The sequence below is a fragment of the Sminthopsis crassicaudata genome, chromosome 4, assembly GCF_048593235.1.
Source record: "Sminthopsis crassicaudata isolate SCR6 chromosome 4, ASM4859323v1, whole genome shotgun sequence".
In the NCBI taxonomy this organism is placed as follows: Eukaryota; Metazoa; Chordata; class Mammalia; order Dasyuromorphia; family Dasyuridae; genus Sminthopsis; species Sminthopsis crassicaudata.
The window spans coordinates 476,209,162-476,231,346 of NC_133620.1; the positions used below are offsets into that span (position 1 = coordinate 476,209,162).

The following is a 22,185-nucleotide window of genomic DNA, read 5'->3' on the forward strand; positions in this document are numbered from 1 at the left end:
GCCAAGGCAAGCTTGAGTCCGCCTTTAAAATGGCGCTGGCATTATGACTAAATGTGGAAGGTGGCCAGCCGGAAGGAGGCTGTCCCAGTCGGGCCAGGTCTGGGGCAGTGACAAACCAGGGAACATCCACAGACAAGTAGCAAGAGCAATCAAGGGGCTCCGCCACCGGGAGAGGTTTGTGGAGGCAATGAGAGGGGCCCTTCCTCTCTCCTCTCACTTGACATGAGTGACTCCATTCAAACCCTGGCCATCAAGTTCCTGTGAAATGAGCAGACACCTCAGACTCTTGAATCTGAGTTTACTTTCAGCATAGTCCATTTGCAAGATCATTTATAATATTCCTCCATCATCCCTAATATCCTTGTAGTCACTAAAAGGAGCAGCTGCAAAAATCTTAGCAGGAATCCCATCAGAGAACCACTCACTCCCTCTCTATCTCTCTGCACAGTGTTATGGAACACTGTTTTCTTGTACTTTGTAGTCATTTGTGAGCCAGCAGAACTGCCCCACCTATTTACTTCTTCATTTTATACCGTATAGAATGGTTCGAAATTGCTTGTAATCAGAGCCTTCTCCGATAACAAAGAAAACACCTTTATCAATATCACAATAAAACTTCTCCTGACCTGTCACCCCACTTGGATGTGAACTAGGAGTTTTTCTATATGCTAAAGCATCTGGGATTTAGTTTCGTCTTTGGGGGAAAGACTCAAAGCTGTCTTCAAAACCTGAAGGATAGATTTCTTAGGAAAGGCATTCAATCGGCTCTAAATCTGCCTTGGTTTTAAGGGAAACTGACAGGACAGCCATCCAAAAGTGAAATAATCTACTATGAGAAGTCTTAAAGGACTGGCTGATTTACATGAACTGATGCTAAGTGAAATGAATAGAACCAAGAGAACATTGTACTCGGCAGTAACAAGACTATTCGACGATCGGTTCTGGTGGACGAGGCTCTTTTGAGTAATGACATGATTCAGGCCAGTTCCAATGATCTTGCAATGAAGAGCGCTATCTGCACCAGAGGGGACTGTGGGAACCGAGTGTGGACCACAGCATAGCGTTTTCACTTCTTGTTGTTTGCATTTTGTTTTCTTTTTCATTTGTTCTTTTTTTTATCTGATTTTTCTTCTGCAGTATAATTGTGGAAATATGTATAGAAGATTTGCATATGTTAAACATATATTGGATTACTCGCTGTCTAAGGGATGGGAGGGGGGAAAGGAGGGAGAAAAAGTCTGGAACACAAGGTTTTGCAAGGGGGACTATCGAAAACTCTCTCTGCATGTTTTGAAATTTAAAAGCTTTTTTAAAAATGGCTGGATGGCCCCCTGTTGGGCATTTTAAAGAATGCATGCATTCCCAAACAGGTTGGACCATCCCTTCCAACTCTGGGAGGAATTGATTCTGGAGGCGAAACTGAGCGAATGTTGTCATTCCACATAGTTCTGGACAAATATTTGTCCTTGGAAAAGCTTTTTAATGCCCTAATGTTGGAGGCATCCCAGAAGTCCTAGAGTGACCCCCAAAGGGAGGGAAACATCAAAAATGGTCTTTTTTGATCTCTAATATTTCTGCAATGGAGCTCCCTCTGCATAGAGACCCTTCCCTCTCCCCCCACGGAGCTCCCAATCAATCCTTCTGCTTCTTCTATAAAATCCCAAGGCTTGAGCTAAGAAAATAAATCCAATGGCTTTGTCATCTCTAAAATCTGTGATTTCCTGTCTCGTCACGTGGGATTGGTCGTACAGGGGACATTCCTATTCCTTACATCCGTGAGTGATTTTAAGGGGACAACTTCTCCAAGCGGAATTTGTAGATTCCATTCTGCATCATTTGTTTCCCAGTTTTCCGACTGAATTTTCACTCCTGTCCACAGGGGCGTGGATTCTCACGGGAGGCACTCACTATGGCCTGATGAAGTATATCGGGGAGGTGGTGAGAGACAACACCATCAGCAGGAATTCGGAGGAGAACATTGTGGCCATCGGCCTGGCAGCCTGGGGGATGGTCTCCAATCGGGACACCCTGATCAGACACAGTGACGCCGAGGTACAGACGCCATCGTGGAATGGCGAGGGAGGGGAGCCGGGCAGGGACACTGCCCCGGAACTCGGCAGAGATCGCCTCGCTCAACAGGCATTTACAGTAATGGGCCCGGGCACTGCACTAGGCACTGGGAACGGAGAGAGTAAAAGCAAATGATTCCTGCCCTCATGGACACACGTAAATAAAGGTAGCATCCTTTTTGGTTCACTCACACACACTCACTCACACTCACACTCACAGTTTGGGTCCCAGAGGGCTGCTTCCAGCTGCTATACTTAGAGTTCTAGGGGTTACTCTGAGAAAAAAGTTGTATTTTTAGTACTATATAAAGCTCAGAAGCCCCCATGGGAGGGAGGACGTTCCCATTAACAATCAGCTCGATCATTTCATTAGCTTTTGGAAAGGCGTTTGTTCAAATGGCATAGTAATAATTGGTACAAAGCATTCTTTCCCAAAGCATGAGGCACATTCTCCCCAAAAAACAGTGCTGGATACATGTGCGACAAAGGGACAGCTCCCATCTCTTTGTGCTTGATGGCTTGGAGACCCTTTATCTGACATCCTCTGCTGGCACACGGGGGCCTAGAAGCTGCTTTCCCCTCGGGGGGCTATCTTTCCTTACCTACTTCTCCTCAGTTTTCATTGACTCCTACTGGGCCCAGTCTCTTTGACCCCTCCAGGAATACTATCTGCTCCTCTTCCAGCCTCTTTGGTGGTAGCATCAAAGAAAGGAAGATGCAGCCATTAAAGACAGCTTTGTTGTCAGGATGACAGGCTCAGATTTCTCCTCTGACAGATACAAGCTCCTGGCCAAGTCACCTAAAATCTCCCCGCCCCAGGTAACTCTCCAAGCCATTAAACTACAGAACAGGCGCAGATCTGCTTTAGGAAAGGAGCTTTTTCAAAAAGGGGTCGCCAAGTCCCAGATATAGACAAAATAAACACATAATCACTTTACAATTTAAGCACTTGCCAAGGTCATGGTATTCTATGAAGTATCAGGGGTACAGTGCCCAAAGTGAATACGGACTAGCGTTTCTTCCCTGACTTTTGTGGGGTAAATGTGGCTTATGATTTTCCAGACATTATCTATTCTTTTGATATTAACTGAAATCCTGGGGCTTCATAATTTCTGCAACTTTATATGCTCTCCAAGTCCAACTTTCTGCATGACCCAGAGCCAACCCTATCTAGGAGGCCTGTTTTCAGACCCTAGAGGAGGATCTTTGGACCTAAGGCCCCCTTTGCAGAGGAGCCATTTCATCAAATCTCAATGAGAACTTTCACTGTGACTTGCAGGGACATTTCTCAGCCCAGTACATCATGGACGACTTCAAGAGAGACCCGCTGTACATCCTGGACAACAACCACACCCATCTCTTACTGGTTGATAACGGATGCCATGGCTACCCATCAGTTGAAGCGAAGCTTCGGAATCAGCTGGAAAAATACATTTCAGAACGGGCAATCCAAGGTGAGTGCTACAAGCAAGCATCCAGCTGAATTCAGTTGAACAAATATTGGTTTAGTTTAAATGGACCATGCAGAAGAGGCAGCACAGTACAATGGAAAGGGACTTCCCTCCCCACTGCAAGGAGACCTGGTCTCATGGTTCCCCTTCAGCACTTACCAGGTGTGCCATCCTGGGCAATCTTGAAGAGTCCCAAGAAACTCCCTACACCTACTGACTTGCACCAGGAGAGGGAGTTTCCTCGTTGAGAATCCCCTACTCCAATGATATAATATCTGAATTTAAAAAAAAAAAAAAAAAAAAAAGGATGTAAAAATGATGATAGGAAAAAGGAGGAGATTATAAAGCTCCAACGAGGTGTCAGGTCCTGTGCTAAGGACTTTATGATCTTGGGTGGAAATTGAGGCAAATACAGATAATGAGTCTCTGAGGCTGGATTTGAACCAGATTTTTTTCACTGTACACCACTAACTACCGCCAATAACAACAGCAGCAAAAACAACAATAATAACATTAACGGCAATAAAAGCTGAAATGTCTATTTCTTTAAGATTTGCAAAGCACTTTCCATCTATTATCTCACTTCCTGTGTTTAACGCTAGAGACATAAAGATGGAAAAACTAGAGACATAAAGATGGAAAAAGGGATGACTGGCCCTCAAAGAGCTTCAGTTATGGAGGACATAAGCCTGTATGCTGATGAGTAATTTGAATTGGGTGGAGCCTTCCTCGGGTGGGACGGAGCACCTGAGCTGTGCCTTTGGGCCAGTTCTATTCCGGGGACACTGGGAGGATGGAGCCCATGAGCCTGGCCAGGAGGGAGAAGCGAGCAGCCCAGGCTGCCGTCGCTGCGTGCCATGTAGTCTTGCAAGCCCACATTTACCTCCGGGACTCCCGTAATGCTAGAGCCTTCCCTCCAAAACCGCCTCTCATGGGTGCTGCTTATACCTCATTTGTGCATGTTTATTCCACGCCCTCTCCCTGGGGAGACTCCTGGAGAGCAGGGATTCTTTTTGGTATCCCTAGTGCTTTCTTTCTTTGTGTCTCCCGACCTTACAGAGGCCTGGCCCATGGTTCGAGGCTGAAAAATGCTTGTGGAGTGGTTAACTTACTCCTTTTCCAGAGTGGGAAAGCTGCTCTTGTGCCCATTTCTTTGAAGGGGGGGAAGAAGATAGTTGGGGTTACAGGTGGCCAATGTCTGAGGCTGGATTTGAACTTGGGACTTCCTGACCCCAAGCCCAGCGCTCTCTCCACTGCACCCCCTCCCTGCCTCACAGCTCACGGTTTACTAAAGGGATTGCGGAGACGCGTTGCTTCTGAGCCAGAGGAGATGGCAAAGGGCAGTAGATCCTGGGAAATGACAGCCTCTCCTCTCTCACAGATTCCAATTATGGTGGGAAGATCCCCATTGTGTGTTTTGCCCAAGGAGGTGGGAGAGAGACTCTGAAGGTGAGTTCCGTTTTAATCCTGTAAAGAGCTCACAGAAGCCTGTGGGCCGTTGCACTCCCTCCCTCCCACCCTGGAACACACTTCCAGGCGCCCCCCTCTCCTCCCCGCACTCAGCGGCATGAGCCTGGTGTGCGCTCAGGGGGGTGGGAATGACAGGTCTGCCGAAAGGCTAATGCAGAATGGGTGACTTCTCCGGTGTCTCCCAATCATTTTAAGTCCCCCGAAGACAATGGCTCTGTACAGAGAGCTGGGAGCCTCGGGATACATAAACCTAGGGCTGTCGCTCAAACTTAGCCACAAGTTCGTGCCCTCATAAATGTGACTCCTAATCACCTCAGGGAACCAAGGCAGGCACGGCTGAGTTTCCAAATCTGTAAAATGGGAACAATAGCAATTGGTTCTTCCCAAAGCTGTTGTGAAACTCAAATAACACAGTGACCTCCATAAAGTGCTTTGTAAACTTAAAAGCAGAGTGTAAATGTCACATTATTATTATTATTATCAGAGGAGTTATTCTTTTCATTTAAAAAAGAATGGCTGGCACTCCAAACTTGGGCATCGAAGGCTGAGGATTGGATGTCGTTAACATAGAGATCCTGGCTGAGGGAATTCTCTGTGACCAGCATCTGGACAAATCAGCTCCGACTCCAGACCCAGAGCCCTCCGCGCCAGGACCGCAGTGGGGGGCACCCAGGCTACGGAGTGGAGATAGGCTTGGGTGGCCAGGGAGCTCAGTGCAGTCCCCAGTTTCGCTCTGGGCTTTCGGCCATTCTTGGGCCCTCCCTCACCCTGTGCTTCCTCCACTGCCCGGTTTCTTCTTTCCATCCCCAAGGCCGTCAACACTGCCATCAAAAATAAAATCCCCTGCGTGGTGGTGGAGGGTTCTGGGCAGGTGGCCGACGTCATTGCCAGCCTGATAGAAGCCGAAGACTCGCTGGCGTCATCCACCGTCAAGGAAAAACTCATCAAGTATTTACCCCGAACCGTTGCCCGCCTCCCTGAGGAAGAAACTGAGAGCTGGATCCGGTGGGTGAGTCAAGCTGAAGGGGAACGAGTCGTGGGACAAAGACGAGGTAGCAGGGAGCAGCGGGGAGGTCTGCTCTTCAAGGGGAGCCGGGAGAGAAATGTGTGGGGACCCCGCAGCCTTTAAAGCCACAGGGTAAAAGCTTCTGCTCTAAGGGGCCTTTTACCTTGAGGTTTCCCTCCCATACCCCTCGGACCCAGGGATTCTTCCTGTCCGCTGGTTCTCGCCATTCTGCTGCCCTTGAGGGCTCTCCTAGCTCACATCAGTGTCCTCCGGGACACCCGGACCTCCCCCAGTCTCTCCTCAGGCAGCATCCCTGCAGACAATCCCTCGGGGATTCAGGGATTCCGAATCCCTCAGATTCATAAGTCCCACAGTGTAATCCTATTTCATTCACGTAAGACAACGCGCTCAGTCAGTCCCCAGGCCTTGCCACCCATTTCGTTCTCAGCTTTTTCATCTTTTTATCACCAAAGGGAGTGCTGTGATGAATATTTTATTAACTGTTGGTTTAAGTCATAAATAGAGAGCTGAGTGAAATCTTATAGACCATCTAGTCTGACAGCCCCCCCTTTTCCAGAGGAGGAAACTGAGGCCCAGTTGGCCAGATAGTGAAGCTCTTGGAGGGGAGGGATGCTTTTTGTCTTTGGGTCCTGGGGCCTGGCAAAGTGCCTGCGTCGCTAGTGAACTCTGGTGCCTCCAAATCCAGCGTCCTGGACGCTGCTCCGGGGTCTTCCTGAAGGCCTTTTCTCCTGGCGATGAGGGCTACTTCGCTTTCCCGTGAGCTAAAACTGAAGGTGAAGCTCGAACCCTCCCTCAACATCCATCTGTTCACCCTCCATCCGTTTGTTCTCATATTTCATTTAAAAAGTGCTTTAAGTAGAGAGTCCCGGCTGCTTCGGGGCGATACCCAGATGGGAAAGTCTCAGTTGATCTGCTTTGATCTTGTGTTGTGTTCCACACCGGCAGCCAGAAGATAGAAAGTCCACAGCAAGTAAAAAGCATCGCTTTATTTTTAGAAATACTAATTCCAGACGGAGGCGGGGTCATAGTTCTAGGATAATTGCCTTTCTCAATTAGCTGCCCTCGCCTCCCTTCGGGCTACTTCCCTCTCTGGTCTTACTCTGTCTCCCTGGCCCAGAAACGAGCACTTATCGGAGCGCCCGATCCCCTCGATGCACAATTTCCCATTAACCTCCTCAGCTCCTGGATGTTTTCTTTGTCCTTCAGAGCAGTTCCGTCAGGTCCAGGGCTCTCTGCTCGGTGAGAGCAGACATGATCTCGCCTTTAATGTGGAGGCCAGAAATGGAGCCCGTTTTAAGGAGATGGCACGTCAGCTGGCAGCAGCATCTCTGGGAAAGAGACACAGAAAGCGAGGGGGTCCGAGCTCGGACCCGCAAAGGCAGACACCGAGTCGCGTTTCTCCCCAGCATCCCATCACGTCAATACTTGTGCACAGAGGGCACACGAGAAATGAGGATTGCTTTTAATTAGACTATTCCAATGAGGTCTTTTTTTTAAAGTTTTTTTTAAAGTTTTCTTCCTTAAGTTTTATCGATGAGAGAAAGTCCATTGGAATGGAGTCCATTGGCGGGGTCGCTTACATTCTCGGTGCCTGTAAATGGCAGTGTGGTTGCTGCCCTGCGTTGGCCAAGGCAGACTCTTCTCTGAGGGTGCCGTGGTCCCAGAAATCCCAGACCAGAAGCCAAAATGCTAGCGCTTTCCTTTTACACCCCAGTCAGTTTTTCTTCCTTCTTTCAGTCTCCCACCGGTCAAACCTTTCCTTATAGCAAAGCTGACTCAGTTTGACATGGCTGCTCTTCATCCCCCTCATGCCTTCTGGTCATGAGTGTCCTCCAGGGCCCTGGCCCTTCTCCCTCTTCCCTTCACTCTCCATATTCTTTCTTCATGACTTTGTGAGCACTCACGGCTCCCATCATCAGCTCTCTGCAGCTCAGGTGTCCCTCCTGAGCATCAGTCTTGTTCTCATGAGCCGCCCCTGGATGCTGGGAGCTGGCTAGCCCATGAACATCCAAACCAGAACCCTCCCCGCTCCCAAACCCACTTCTTTTCCAAATTTTCTATTATTGTTGAGGGCACCGCCATCGCGCCAGTGCCCCGGGTTAGCCCCCCGAGTTCTTCTCAGCTCCTCCCTCTCCCTCTCCTCACACACTCACCCAGAGACCGAAAGCAGGCCGTTTTGGAAGGACTTCCGTGCAGGGATGACGAAGTCCAGAGACCCAAGGTGCAGCACCTGCCCTGCCAGATAATCTCGGAGGCACAATGAGACACACTTTTGGCGTGCTCCATGAGGACATTTGCTTTGCTTGATTACACTTTCTTATTATAAAGGTTCTCTTTTCTTTTCTTTTTTTCTTCTTCTCTCTTTTCCTTTTCTATTGGAGGGGAGAGAGGGAGAGAGAAAATAAATGCCAACTAAAAAAAATTATAGTTTAAAAAACATTTAGGTCGGAACTAACATGTTTTTTGGTTGGTCTAATGAAAGAAAATTGATTGGAAAACCCCATGCGATTTCTACCTCGCCATCTTTCACATATGCGGTACCCCCCACCTCTCCTTTGAGCACATTCCCACCCTGCTGCAAGCCCTCAGTGCCTTAGCCTGGACCAATAGCTGCTGGGGAGGGAAGTGGGGTCTGCCGGCCTCAAGCCTCTCCCCCTTCTGTCCTTTCTCCGCTCAGAAGCCAAAGCGATTTTCTTGAATTGAAGGTCTGGCCTTGTCACTCCCACACTCAGTATAGCCTGGTGGCTTTCCATCACCCCAGGATCAGATCTAAACTCCTTGGTTTGGCATTTAAGCCTCTGCACATCTTGCCTCCATTTTACTTCTCCCAGCCTTACTCCCTTCCACATACCAATGTTCCAGTTGCACGGGCGTGCCAGCTGTTCTTCACAGGGACACCACGTCCCATCTCCAGACTTTTGCAGTGGCCTCCCAGCATGCCGAGTGTGGTCCTCTCCTACCTCCCCTCCTCCCCCTTCCTCCTCCTTTGTCCCCTCCTCCTTCTTCCCTTTCTCTTCTCCCCCTTCATCTCTGCCTCCACTTCATACTTTCTTTTCTGCTCTCCCCTCTTCCCGGGGTCCCCCTCCCTCCCAGGGTTCCCTGCGATCTGCTTTCCCCGAGTTTTGTTGAGTATTCTCACTTTGTCTCCCCATCACAACGTAAGCTCCCTGAGAGTCAGAGCTATTGCATCTCTGTCTGTGTTTACCCAAAGGGGCATCGGGTCCAACCCCCTTATTTTACAGATGAGGAAACACACAAACGCTTTATTGACCAATGTTCCTGAGAAAGCTGCTGGGCCTGGCTGAGCAAACACTCTTGTTCCCTGCTCCCCGGGAGCAGATTTCTGGGAAGAGTTTTCTCTGGTTATTTTTAGTGCTGACTTTTGTTTTTACATCGCCACTGTTTTTTCTATACTATTTTTCTACCTCCATTGAAGTCTTCCTTATAGAAAAGGCAAATCTTTCAGCACAACCAACCAAAAGTGACTATCTGACCGCAGCGCCCACGTTCTCCATCCAGGGTCCTCAGCCCACCTCCACTGGCCTGGGGGTGTCCCCTCTCACTAAGCCTGGAGTAGCAAGGTGTAGATAGCAGGTAAATACCCCTAGGGTCCACCATATACGTCACATATATGAGAAAAGGACCCCAGGGGTATTTGCCTGATATCTCCAATGTGCCAGGTGCTGTGCTGGGGCTGCGAAGACAGGAACGAGGTTGTCCCTCCCCTCAAGGAGCTTCAGTCTACACATACAGACCACTCAATGTGGGTAGGAACATGACAACAGAATTTCTCACAGATGTTGTTTGTCACTAAGCGGACCAGAGAGGTCCTTGTGCACAAAGAAAAGGGAAGGGAGAGACAGGGAGAGAGAAAGAGAGAGGGAGAGAGAGAGGAGACAGAGAGACAGAGACAGACACAGAGAGAGAGGAAGAGAGGAGACATAGAGACACACAGAGAGAGAGAGAGAGAGAGAGAGAGAGAGAGAGAGAGAGAGAGAGAGAGAGAGAGAGCCCATCAGTGTCCATCTACACAAAGTTCAGGTTATATAATACATTTTTATTTTTAATTTTGGCAGCTCAAAGAAATCCTCGAAAACCCTCACCTGCTGACGGTTATTAAGATGGAAGAAGCTGGGGATGAAATTGTGAGCAATGCCATCTCCTATGCTCTCTACAAAGGTGAGAAGATCCTGTTGCTTAGCAGAAATGTTGACTTGGAGTCCTTTGCCCTCTGCCTTCACTTTGGAAATTTGGGTTTCGAATGAAGCTATAGAGGTCCTAGCACCTTCATGAAGGCTAGAGCAAAGAAAGGCCTTTTGTAGCATTTGCTTTTGACAGCCTTCTATATGGGGTCAGCCTAGTGGCTCTCACAATGAATTCTGGGAAGTTACCAAGACCTTAAACAAGTCACTCATCTCCTCTGGGTCTCAGTTTCTTCATCTGTAAAGTAAAGGACTTGGAACTGATATCATCTAAGCTCTTTCTACATCTAAAAAGTCGTGCCTGACATCCAGACTAAATCTTGCTCTCTACAACTTGTCCCTGACAGATCCAAACACAATAAACTAAGTCCTTTTCCATGTACCAGCCTTTCAGATTCCTGAAAATAACTTGCATATCCCCCCCTCTTCTCTGGGAAGGAAGGAAAGAAGAAAGAGAGGGAGAGAAAGAGGAAGGGAAGGAGGAAGGAAGGAAGGAAGGAAGGAAGGAAGGAAGGAAGGAAGGAAGGAAGGAAGGAAGGAAGGAAGGAAGGAAGGAAGGAAGGAAGGAAGGAAGGAAGGAAGGAAGGAAGGAAGAAAGAGAGGGAGAGAAAGAGGAAGGGAAGGAGGAAGGAAGGAAGGAAGGAAGGAAGGAAGGAAGGAAGGAAGGAAGGAAGGAAGGAAGGAAGGAAGGAAGGAAGGAAAGAAGGAAGGAAAGAAGGAAGGAAAGAAGGAAGGAAGGAAGGAAGGAAAGAAGGAAGGAAGGAAGGAAGGAAGGAAGGAAGGAAGGAAGGAAGGAAGGAAGGAAGGAAGGAAGGAAGGAAGGAAGGAAGGAAGGAAGGAAGGAAGGAAGGAAGAAAGAGAGGGAGAGAAAGAGGAAGGGAAGGAGGAAGGAAGGAAGGAAGGAAGGAAGGAAGGAAGGAAGGAAGGAAGGAAGGAAGGAAGGAAGGAAGGAAGGAAGGAAAGAAGGAAGGAAAGAAGGAAGGAAAGAAGGAAGGAAGGAAGGAAGGAAAGAAGGAAGGAAGGAAGGAAGGAAGGAAGGAAGGAAGGAAGGAAGGAAGGAAGGAAGGAAGGAAGGAAGGAAGGAAGGAAGGAAGGAAGGAAGGAAGGAAGGAAGGAAGGAAGGAAGGAAGAGAAGAAGGAAGGAAGGAAGAGAAGAAGGAAGGAAGGAAGGAAGGAAGGAAGGGAAGAAAGGGCAGAGAGAGGAGCATTTATAAATACCTACTATGTGCCAGGCACTGCTGAATATGACCAGGCCCTTCAGCCCCTTCTCATAGGACACGTTCACCATCTTAGCTCCTGCTCCAGCTACTCTCCACTTTATCAATGTCCTTCTAAAAGCAACCCTGAAATTTTACAATTGAGGATAATGAGAAAATCGGTGCAGTGCCCTGCCTAATGGAGAAGGATGGGCTGTGGGGGGAGGAGAGGTTGGGGAGGCGGAGGTAGAGGGGAAGGACCGTGTCAGTGATGTAGCTGAGTCAGGATTGAGAGCCAGTTTCTGAGCTTCAAACTCCAACTTTGACATTCTTGCTATTATGCCAAAATCACATGTTTAGATACACTCTGGATTGGAGCTTCAGGCTTGTCTCAAAGACAGAAGAGTTACTAGCCACGGGACTATAGGCAAGTTTAGAGTCAGAAAGACCTGAGTTCAAATCAAGTCTTAGACCTTACTCTCAGTATATCATTGGGAAAGTAACCTAACCTCTATTTGCCTCAGTTTCCCCATCTGTAAAAAAGGATAATAACAGTATCTACTTCCCAGGGTTATTGAGGCACAAATGAGAGAATATGTAGAAAGTGCTTAATACACAGTAGGTTCCATATAAAGGATTATTCCCTTCCCTTCTCAGTGCCTCAGTTTCTTCCTCTGTAAGATGGGGATGATTTCTTAGCTCATAGGTTTGTTTTACAAACCCCAACAATCTGTATCAAAAGAAAATTACTATCATTGCTATAAGTGATTAGAAGAAAGGAGGATTTCCTAGTGATGAAGAAGTCCTCTCTGCTCCAGTTCTTAACATCATTGAACCGATACCACCGAGTCCTAGAACATCAAAGGGCCCCTTCAAGCAGACTCACTCTTTCTCTAACAAAATCAGCCTGATGCCTAAGAAAGGAGAAACGAAAGGGACAGTTAATGTCTAACATGAATCTCAGCAGTTCATTAAGGCCTTCTCCAACCACAAATTATTGTCTACGGGATTTATTTACTAGGATAAATCGAATGTAAACTCCTTAAAGACAGGGATTGGCTTCTGTATCCTCAGTGCCTTGCACACCAAAGGTGCTTAATAAATAATCAAGGTGCTTAATAAGTAAATCATTAGATGCTAAATGGAGTCAGTGCATGTATCCGGGACAAGCATTAAAGATGGGCTTGGGAAATTCTGCAGGCTTCTGAATGACCCTCAGCAATTCCCAGCATAGAGATTGAACTTGTAAAAAAAATCTACATGAACCTTCACCCAATGACGCTGCCCAGATACAAGCCTTCGAAATAAGAACCTTGTAATTATAGGATCATGGGATTGAGGCCTGATGGGGCGACCCTTCCAATGTGAACCCAACTAGATCACATCATTGGGAGATTTAACCAAATAAATGAAATCATAATAAAACACGGATAATGCTAATGTGGGATTTTCTAGGTCGCTGTGCTCACAGGGATCCCCACAGACAGGTCAGTGCCCAGTCCCCCCATTTCTGCTTGAGTTCCGCACCACCGGTCCAGATCAACTCCTTGGGTCGGTTTCCAATACGGCCCCTGGAGGCAAAGTTCCAGTGATCATGGGATCTTAAAATCACGGCTTTAGAGCTGAAAGGGCTTTAGAGGTCTTCTCATTGGAGCCCTCCTTTTGCAAGGACTTGCCACTGCTTTATCATAGAGGGCAAGCAGGGAGCTGGGATTCGAACTCAAGCTCTCTGGCTCCACGGCTATTGCTTTGGGGGCTAGCCCCGGGACCACTCTAACAGCATTAGCTCTGCGTGCATTGCCTCATTTGGAGCCCTGGAGCAAAGTTGAAACGTAAGGGTGGGCTGATGGTCAACCTAAGCAGCGAGTATCACCCGTGGGTCCGGCGTGCAACTCTTGCAGCAAACCCAGACGAGCCCCTCATGCCCCAGCCTTTTCACCTGCTTCCCTCCCTCTGCCAGCCTTCAGCACCAATGAACAGGAGAAGGACAACTGGAACGGGCAGCTGAAGCTGCTGCTGGAGTGGAACCAGCTGGACCTGGCCAACGAGGAAATCTTCACCAATGACCGCCGATGGGAGGTGAGGAGGAAGCCAGCTGGGAAGAGGACAGCTCCCCGCTGAACCCGCTCCAGGCAGGGAACCATTTGGACAGTTTCTCCTGCCATACTGTATTAAGATGCTGGTTCACCAAAGGAAGAACTTTACAAATGCAACTTCCACAGTGTAATCCCAAAGTCCTGAGCTCTAGGCTGGGGTCACGCCTTTCTCCTTCCTGGCAGCTGGGGGACGCAGTGCAGAGAGGGTGGGCTTGAGTTCCAACCTCAGACATTTACTGTGGAGCCCTGGGAGTCATTTACCTCTGTCTGCCTTGGCTCCTCAAACTGTAAAATGAGAATCTTAAAAGCCCCTGCCTCCCAGGGTTGTGGTGAGAAGCATGTGAGCGAATATTTATAAAGTGCTTAGCACAGCATCTGATATACAGTAAGTGCTTAATAAATGCCCCTTCCCTTTCTCTCTGCCAGTCTGCTGACCTTCAGGAAGTCATGTTCTCAGCCCTGGTGAAGGATAGACCCAAGTTTGTCCGTCTCTTCCTGGAAAATGGCCTAAACCTGAGGAAGTTCCTCACCAACGACGTCCTTACGGAGCTCTTCTCGAACAACTTCAGCACTCTCGTGTACCGCAACCTGCAGATCGCCAAGAACTCCTACAACGACGCGCTCCTCACCTTTGTCTGGAAGCTGGTGGCAAACTTCCGAAGGGGATACAGGAAGGAAGACAGGAGCAGCAGAGAGGATCTGGACCTGGAGCTTCAGGTGCGAGAGGGGTGGCTCAGTCGCGGAGGGCTTTTCTGACCCCCTGAAAGAGCACTGTCAGATGCATGGGGTGTATTCCATTAAGGGCCTGTGTATTGTTTTGTTTTTGTTTTGTTTTTTTACAAAGAGGCCATTTTAGCCTTGATATCAGGAAAAACTTCCTAAAAATTAGAGCTGTCACAGAATGACAGGGTCTTTCTCCCTGAAGATCTTAAAGCAAAGGCTGACTATCTTTTCCACCTCCTATAAGTTCTTTTTATATATTTTGGTTTTAGTTTTCAGTATGAACACCACTTCTCCACCCCCTACGCCCTGTGAACGTGAGCCCCTCAATGGCACAGCCTGCTCCCTTTTGTTGTTGCTCTTTGTATCCCCAGCAGCTAGCACGGTGTCTGGCACAGGGACGGTTCTTAATGGATGCTTGCTGAGTGAATCCATGAGCACTTAGCAGGCTTATTGTAGTGGGGAGTTTTGGGGAGATCTGGGTTGGACTAAACAGCTACTGCTTAGTCATCTGAAACTGCCTCCAAAATTATGTGATTCTGTGATTAAGCTGCTACGTTACTGAGATCAATCATGGGAATTTACTTTTATGGACTCCTTCTTTCAAATCGCCTCCCCTCCTAAGCATGAGTCACTTTCCTAAGTCTATTCATTTCTTAGCAAAGCAGGCTCGAGGTTAATGACCCCTGATACTTGTCAGCACACAGAGCAGCATCAGTGCTGACCAGATGTCATCCTCTCCCTCCTCCAGGATGTATCTCCAATTACAAGGCACCCCCTGCAAGCCCTGTTCATCTGGGCCATTCTGCAGAACAAGAGGGAGCTCTCCAAGGTCATTTGGGAGCAGGTAAGAGCTCTCCTTTTCTGCCACTTTTCTCTCCGGCTTTCCCAGGACCTGGCTCCTACTCCTAGTAGTTTCATCAATGAAATGAAGTGTTTATGTGGCAGAAGGCATTTTCTAGTGACAGCTCTCTACTTCTTCTACCTAAGACCTGTGCGATCTTGGGCAAGTAGCTTCACGTTCCTCAGTTTCCTCATCTGTAAATGAAGGGATTAGACTAGATAACGTCCAAAGTTCCTTCAAGCTCTAAATGTAGGATTGTGTGACACCACAAGCTTGTTCCCAGAGCTCTGTTCTGCAGAGACAGAAGGGTCTGGTGTAGAGGAGTGAAGATGGAGTAGAGTTTGCTTGAGCTCCTGTTAGCATCTCTTCTCCCTTTTTGGCATTTTTGGTGCTGTGGTCGGCTTCTCTTGGGGGAATTCCCTCCCCAGAAACCAAGCATCAAGTTGAATTAAATAAGTTCAAGTAGTATCTTAAATGAGAAAAGAGCTCAGAAGTCATGCAATACCATTGTTATCTTATTGATGAAGAAACTAAGACCCATGCATGTTAAAGTGCTTTCCCCAAAGTCCCCGAGGGAGGAAGCAGCAGAAGACCTTATTGGCTGAGTGACTTCGGACAAGCCACTTGATCTCTCTAAGCCTCAGCTTCCTTATCTGTGAAATGGGAAGAATAATGGCACCTACCTCCCAGAGTGGTTGTGAATCTCCAAGGAGGTGTGGGGGTGGGGCGATCAGAACCGGTCTTGACCTTGTCCTGGTCCCTCTACAGACCAGGGGTTGCACTCTGGCAGCCCTGGGAGCCAGCAAGCTGCTGAAGACCCTCGCCAAGGTGAAAAATGACATCAATGCTGCAGGGGAGTCTGAGGAGTTGGCGAATGAATATGAAACTCGCGCTGTGGGTGAGTTGCCAAAGAGAGAAGTCCCTGCTTCGGGGCGGCAGGAACGCAGGGCGTTAGCAGGATCATGCTGGCTCCACTGAGACAGAAACACCCACAACCCCTGGACCACTGGTCTGGAGTCCCATTCTCTGCACTTCTGCCGTTCAGTGCTGGGTCTCCCACTCCTTAGGCTTTCCAGTCTCATAGTGGATCAATAATTGATCACTGCTGCCTATCTTTTAATGCCTAAAGGTAGCTCAGGGAGCTGGTGATTTGATCTCATCAAAGCAGCTGTTTCAAGGGCATCTCTTACTCTCTCCCCATTTATGCTTCCCATGAATCTGCTATTAGCCATTTTTCTTCTGAGTTTTTTTGCCCAAAGGCCATCTCTCTGTCTCCTGTGTCTCTTTCTCTGTGCCCCTCACTGTCTCTCTGCTTCTTCATTTTTCTCTCTGTCTCTTTTCTTCTTTCTCTGTCTCTGTGTCTGAGTGTCCCTTGCTCTCTCCCTCTGACTGTTTTTTATCTCAGTCTTGGTCTGTCTGTGTCCCTTATTATCTTCTCTGTGACTCTTTCTTCCTTCATATTCCTGCTTTTGTCTTTCATTACGTCTTTGTGTGTATCTCCATCTCTTTCTGTATCCCCGAAGAGTTCTTTCTGTCTCTGTGTGTTCTGCCTCTGACCCTCTTTGTCTCTGTTTCAGAACTCTTCACAGAATGCTACAGCAATGATGAAGACCTCGCTGAGCAGCTCCTGGTGTACACCTGTGAGGCTTGGGGCGGCAGCAACTGTCTGGAGCTCGCCGTGGAAGCCACAGATCAGCAGTTCATTGCACAGCCAGGAGTCCAGGTGAGAACCTGCCCAATTCAGTGTGAGTCTAGAAAATGGCCAGACAGCAGGTGCTTCCTCCTCAGCTCCCTGAGACAGTCTCCAGCAATGCTCCTTTCCTGTAGGAAAAATGAGGGAAGGGAAACGGGAGACCAGGTCGGAAACTGCCCCTGACAGCACTGCCTGGTCCAACTCTGCAGCCGCACTGACCCAAGGGCTTCCATTTCAGAAGGTCTTCCGGGTTTGGTTCATTCCAGGACCCCACAGCTGTCCCTGAGGCAGCCCCAGCCTCAATGGTCTGTGCCTGCTCTTCAGGACCAGGGTCAGCGGCCAGTAATCTGCCGCTTCAAGAACTTGCCTGCTTTTGTCTTCAATCTCCAAAACCAAAAGTGAAAAAAAACTCAACAGAGTAGTTGCTTCATGTTACACATCCAGAATCCATAGCCCATACAATAATTGCTTTCTTTCTACCAGAGTAGTGTTTCTCTCTCTCTCTCTCTCTCTCTCTCTCTCTCTCTCTCTCTCTCTCTCTCTCTCTCTCTCTCTCTCTCTCTCTCTTATCACAACTGCAATTAATTACTGCTAGACGCTCAAAATTTCATTGACTGGAATCTGTTGATAGTGAAGTCTTGAGATTTTTCTGGGTTTCAACCATAACATGTATCCCAGATCTTCTCCTAGGATCACATAAGGAACTAGGAAAGGGGAATCAGATCAAATCACAAATCAAATATTCTTAAACATTTTTCCTCCTCTTTGTGACTTTCTGTTCCTGGCTGATCTGTTCACTTTTTTGCTTCTCAATTTTCATTTCTTCTTCTTCTTCTCTCTTCTCCTTTTCCTCCTCTTTCTCCTCTTCCTCTTCCTTCACATCTGGCTGAGGAACATCAATCTTCTTATGCTCTGCAGCATCATACAGTGTTAGCTTATTAGATTCAATCAAAGATTAAAGTCTGTTTAGATTTTTTTTCCTTTAGTGAATTCTAAGTCCCCCTTTCAGTACATCTGAGAAGTATGTCACTATACTTTTATTTAGAACCCTGATAAAAATGTCTAAGAGCACAGGTTCTCTGAGAGCGGGGTCTAGGGCTCATGCTAAGTGTAATCAGCAGACCCTGTCTGCTCAATCCTGAATTCAGATGGAGTAGCAGAGGGGATAATAGTCAGCCTTCTGCCAGTTCCGTGTCCATGGCAATAAGTGCTGGAGGAAAACGGGAGTGCGTTTTATGAGAATGCTGCCGATTGCTGGCGACTGGTCTGTGAGTGAATCACTCAGACAGTGATTGATTTGGGCTCATAGAGGGATCACAGTTTGCCAGTAGCAAGTCCACCCCAAGGCTGGACCATAGCAATGGGGTTTGAGCATGAGTTGGGTCTGTGTTTGGTAGGCTTCAAAGTCCAACCCGGGCGACTGAAGGTGGAAGGATTAGGGGAATTGGGAGCAAGGCTATCTCCTTGTTGGAATGATTCCGTCTTCTCCCCCTCCCCATCGAGGCCCATAATCGAGCTTTCGGCGGCAGATTTGTGACATTAATCCAGAGGGATGGCATTTCAAGGTGGAGGCAGTGGCAGAGGCTGGGAGAAGCAGGCTTTTTGTCATATGACAAAGAATGGCCTCCATTCTTTTGTCTCTGTCATCTCCAGAATTTCCTTTCCAAGCAATGGTACGGAGAGATCTCTCGGGACACCAAGAACTGGAAGATCATCCTGTGCCTGTTTCTCATCCCTTTGGTTGGCTGTGGCTTTGTGTCCTTCAGGTAATGACCAGGATTTTCCTAAAAGATTCATTCAGGGAAGGAAAGTGAATGAAAAGGCAGGTGACCAGGAACGCAAGCTCCAGTAATTGCCATTGCCCTTTTGTCATAGCAGGCCCTTCTTGGAACTGCCCCCAACAGGCACTCGGTGACTGAGCTTGATTTAAGTCACAACCGATTGTCATTCTATCAAAGGGCTCTAGATTTTGAGCTTCAAAGTCATGTCATATGACTCCATGCTCCAGATGGGTAAACTGAGGCCAGAAAAGTTACAAGCTAGGCCATAGGTTTTAAGCTGGTTGCATGTCAGTGGCCATCTCAGCCAACTTCCTGAGGCAGAACAGAGATGGAAAGGTGGTTTGGTCATGGTCAAACTGAGTCACTCCTATAGTACTTGGGAGTCTGCCACTCTCCAATGGCATTCACCACATGCTTCCTCATGCTATAGATATGTATGTGTGTGTATTACCTGAGTGAATCTGCATGCGGGTATCCATATAGACCCTTTTCTCTTGCACGACCATAGCTGCTTGGAATTCCCCATGGTGACTTGCAATTACAGCCCCTAAAAATGCACCAAATTTTAAAAATGAATGGGCTGGTAGGAGGATAGTGTGGACAAAGCTGAAGTCTCTTGAAGGGGCATTGATTCTGGGGAGAGGCAGATCAGAATGACCTGAAAGCACTAAAATCTTAGACCTAGGGATTTTAAGATGCTAAAGTGAGCACTCCAGGCCTGGGGATAGCGTAGCCTGCCTGGAGGTGGGAGAGCAGAAATGGCTGATTCTGAACTTTCTGATTGAGAGTATGAAGCAAGGAGAGCAAAGGGTGGCTATCTGAGGGTAGCCTTCTAGAAGTAGGTTTCTAATTCACCTAGAAAAGGGAACAAGAAGAGCAGGTTCAACCCAGGGCTAGCCTTGTGTAATGGACAAAGGAGTTTAGTCCTCAGAGTTACTGTGGATTCATCCATTCATTCATTGTTCACTCATTCACTGACCACCTCCTCAAGGGTGGGGTCCAAACTATTGTAGAAACAACGAAATTCAGAAAAGCAAATATAAAAAATATCTTCAGGTAGGCGCCAAGTCATTGGGAGTGGATTGGGCTGGGGTGGGAGGGTCCAGTCCTTGGAGGGAGCCAGTGGGCTTCCTGTAGGAGGAGGCACTGGGCCATGGTAGCCATGACCACACAGAAGAAGCCAGTTCCGCTTCCAAAGGACTCAGCTCTCCGGGTACTTGTCTTTCTCTCCCCAGGAAGAAGCCCATTGACAGGCACAGAAGGCTCATCTGGTCGTATTTGGCGTTCTTCACCTCCCCATTCGTGGTCTTCTCCTGGAACGTGGTCTTCTACATCGCCTTCCTGCTGCTCTTTGCCTACGTGCTGCTCATGGATTTCCACTCCGTGCCTCACACGCCAGAGCTCATCCTCTACGCCCTGGTCTTCGTCCTCTTCTGCGATGAAGTGAGACAGGTGGGCAGCCCAGGCCCCAGAGGGACCCCTCAGAAGGCAGACACCACAAAGTTCTCTTCAGAGCCCAAAGGGAGCTAAGTTTCCTGTTAGAAGTAAGGCCTGAAGACCAGGAGAGACTTTACACGATCTCCCTGTTACTGTGCAATCCTTCACCCCAGTGAAAGCCCCTGAAAACCCCAGTCCTTCTTCTTTCACAAGTCAGCATTAAACACCTACTCTGGAGCTGGGGAGAGGAAACAGCAAGTAGATAAATAAGGAAATCTAAATTACCCACAGGCAGATACAAGATGATTTTGGACAGCCCTAGCAGGGGAGGAGGGGAGATCAGGAAGGTCTCACGTGGAAGAAGAACCTTGAGTTGAGTCTAGAATGGAGCAGCAAAAGTAAGAATGGAGAGAATTCCCGAGCTGTGGCGAAGGGCATTCTAGGGGTGATTACCCCTAGAACCAGAGGTGATTACCAATCTGGGAGCTCAGGGGAAGCTTTTGGAAAGTGGGGGATTCAAGGAGGGTCTCATGAATAAGAATGCCGGGGAGGCTGGGAGGGGGAAAGGGAGGATGTAGCAGAGTGAGGAAGGGCAGGGGACTGCAGGCTATGTCCCAAAGACTGTGGCTGAAGTGTGAAGAGGGTGGGGATTAGGAAGAGGAGACAGAGAGAGGAAGAGGTGGCATCAGATTATGGAGAGCCTTGAAGGGAATAGGGAGCTATGGTAACGATTTTTGAGGAAATGAGTCTTGTCTTAATAGAGAAGACATAGAACTTTAGGTCAAGAGGACTTAGATATTTACTAGCTGAGTGACTCTGGATCAGTCACTTAACTTCTGTCTGCCTCAGTTTACCCATCTGTAACAAGATGTTGAAATTCATGACCTCTGAGATTCCTGCCAGCTCTAAATCTATGATTCTATGTTCTATGGAGAAAATAATTCCTTTGTTCACCACGTAAAAGGCGTATTCTTTGAGGAGAGCAATAGGAAGATGAGGTAGGAAGTCATTTTAGTGTAGGGATGGGTGATGGAAAATATACATATACCCATGCAGGGAAGAGAAAGGAGGAATCGGACAGGAAGAGTCCCTCAGGAAGGTAGAAGCCACCAGATCTGGCCATCGATTGGATGTGAGGAATAGTGTCCTGCTCTTCATGACCCATTGGGGTTTTCTTGGCAGAGATACTGGACTTTGACATTTCTTCTCTGACTCCTTTTACAGATGAGGAAACTGAGGCAAACAAGATAATGTCTGAAATTTGCACTCAGATCTTCCTGACTCTAGGCTCCATGTTTTATCTACTATATTCAGCTGCCCACTATGAGAGGACTCGAGTTTAAATCTCTCCTCTCGGGTTTGCTACCCATGTGACCTGAAGCCAAACACTTTCCCCCCTACCTCCTCTGCAAAATGAGCGAATCAAGCTCTTTGGCCCCTTGGGTCCCTTCCAGCTCTGGATCTGTGCTCCTAAGATCCTCTGGTTTTAGGAGCTATACAGATCCTCATTGGAAGATAGGGCTTCTTCCCTGATAATGAAATCACAAATTTGATTATTGCCTCCCCCCCAAAAAAAACCAGGCATCTAGATTCTATAACAATGGCTGATATTTCTAAAAAGCTTCACAAATATCTTATTTGTTCCTTTCAACAGCCATGCAGAGTAAGCACTAGAGCCATTATCCCCATTTATCAGATGATGAAACACATAAGGCTCAGAGATATTACGTGACCTCTCTACTCATGGTTCCATAAAAATTAAGTGTCAAAGGTAGAGCTCTCCCACTTCCGAGTCTGGGGCTGGACTTCAAATTGGTAGATTGGATTTGTGTCTCAGCTTTTTCACCTATCAGCTATATCACCTGGGCAATAATCTTTCAGATCTCATATAACTCCTTGGTCCTCTGAAATCTATGGGATATAGCAGGAACTTTCTGGATAATCTATAAAAATAGATTGGGAGAGATAGATAGGTAGGTAGGTAGGAAAGTAGGTAGGTAGGTAGATAGGTAGGTAGGCAGACGAGGTGAAAGATAGGTAGGTAAGTGGGTAGGTAAGTAGGTAGGTAGGTAAGTAGATGATAGATAGATAAAGGGATGGATGGACAGATAGATCGATAGTTGACAGACTAGATGACAGATAGATATATAGATAGATAGGGAGATAGGCTAGATGAAAGAGAGATAGAGAGATAGATAA

The 22,185-nt window shown here is 47.7% G+C and overlaps 1 protein-coding gene across 1 annotated transcript in view; it reads left to right on the top strand.

The window, feature by feature from the left end:
* The window catches only part of TRPM8 (transient receptor potential cation channel subfamily M member 8), a 43,895-nt gene that overhangs the window by 8,642 nt on the left and 13,068 nt on the right, over positions 1 to 22,185 (top strand). Inside the window, exons 5-16 of the mRNA XM_074265578.1 lie at positions 1,880 to 2,052; positions 3,349 to 3,523; positions 4,902 to 4,969; positions 5,802 to 5,999; positions 10,094 to 10,196; positions 13,376 to 13,494; positions 13,938 to 14,228; positions 14,983 to 15,078; positions 15,844 to 15,973; positions 16,653 to 16,798; positions 18,422 to 18,534; positions 19,785 to 20,001. Of these exons, the coding sequence (XP_074121679.1) occupies positions 1,880 to 2,052; positions 3,349 to 3,523; positions 4,902 to 4,969; positions 5,802 to 5,999; positions 10,094 to 10,196; positions 13,376 to 13,494; positions 13,938 to 14,228; positions 14,983 to 15,078; positions 15,844 to 15,973; positions 16,653 to 16,798; positions 18,422 to 18,534; positions 19,785 to 20,001 (1,829 nt within the window). The remainder of the gene's footprint in view (positions 1 to 1,879; positions 2,053 to 3,348; positions 3,524 to 4,901; positions 4,970 to 5,801; positions 6,000 to 10,093; positions 10,197 to 13,375; positions 13,495 to 13,937; positions 14,229 to 14,982; positions 15,079 to 15,843; positions 15,974 to 16,652; positions 16,799 to 18,421; positions 18,535 to 19,784; positions 20,002 to 22,185) is intronic.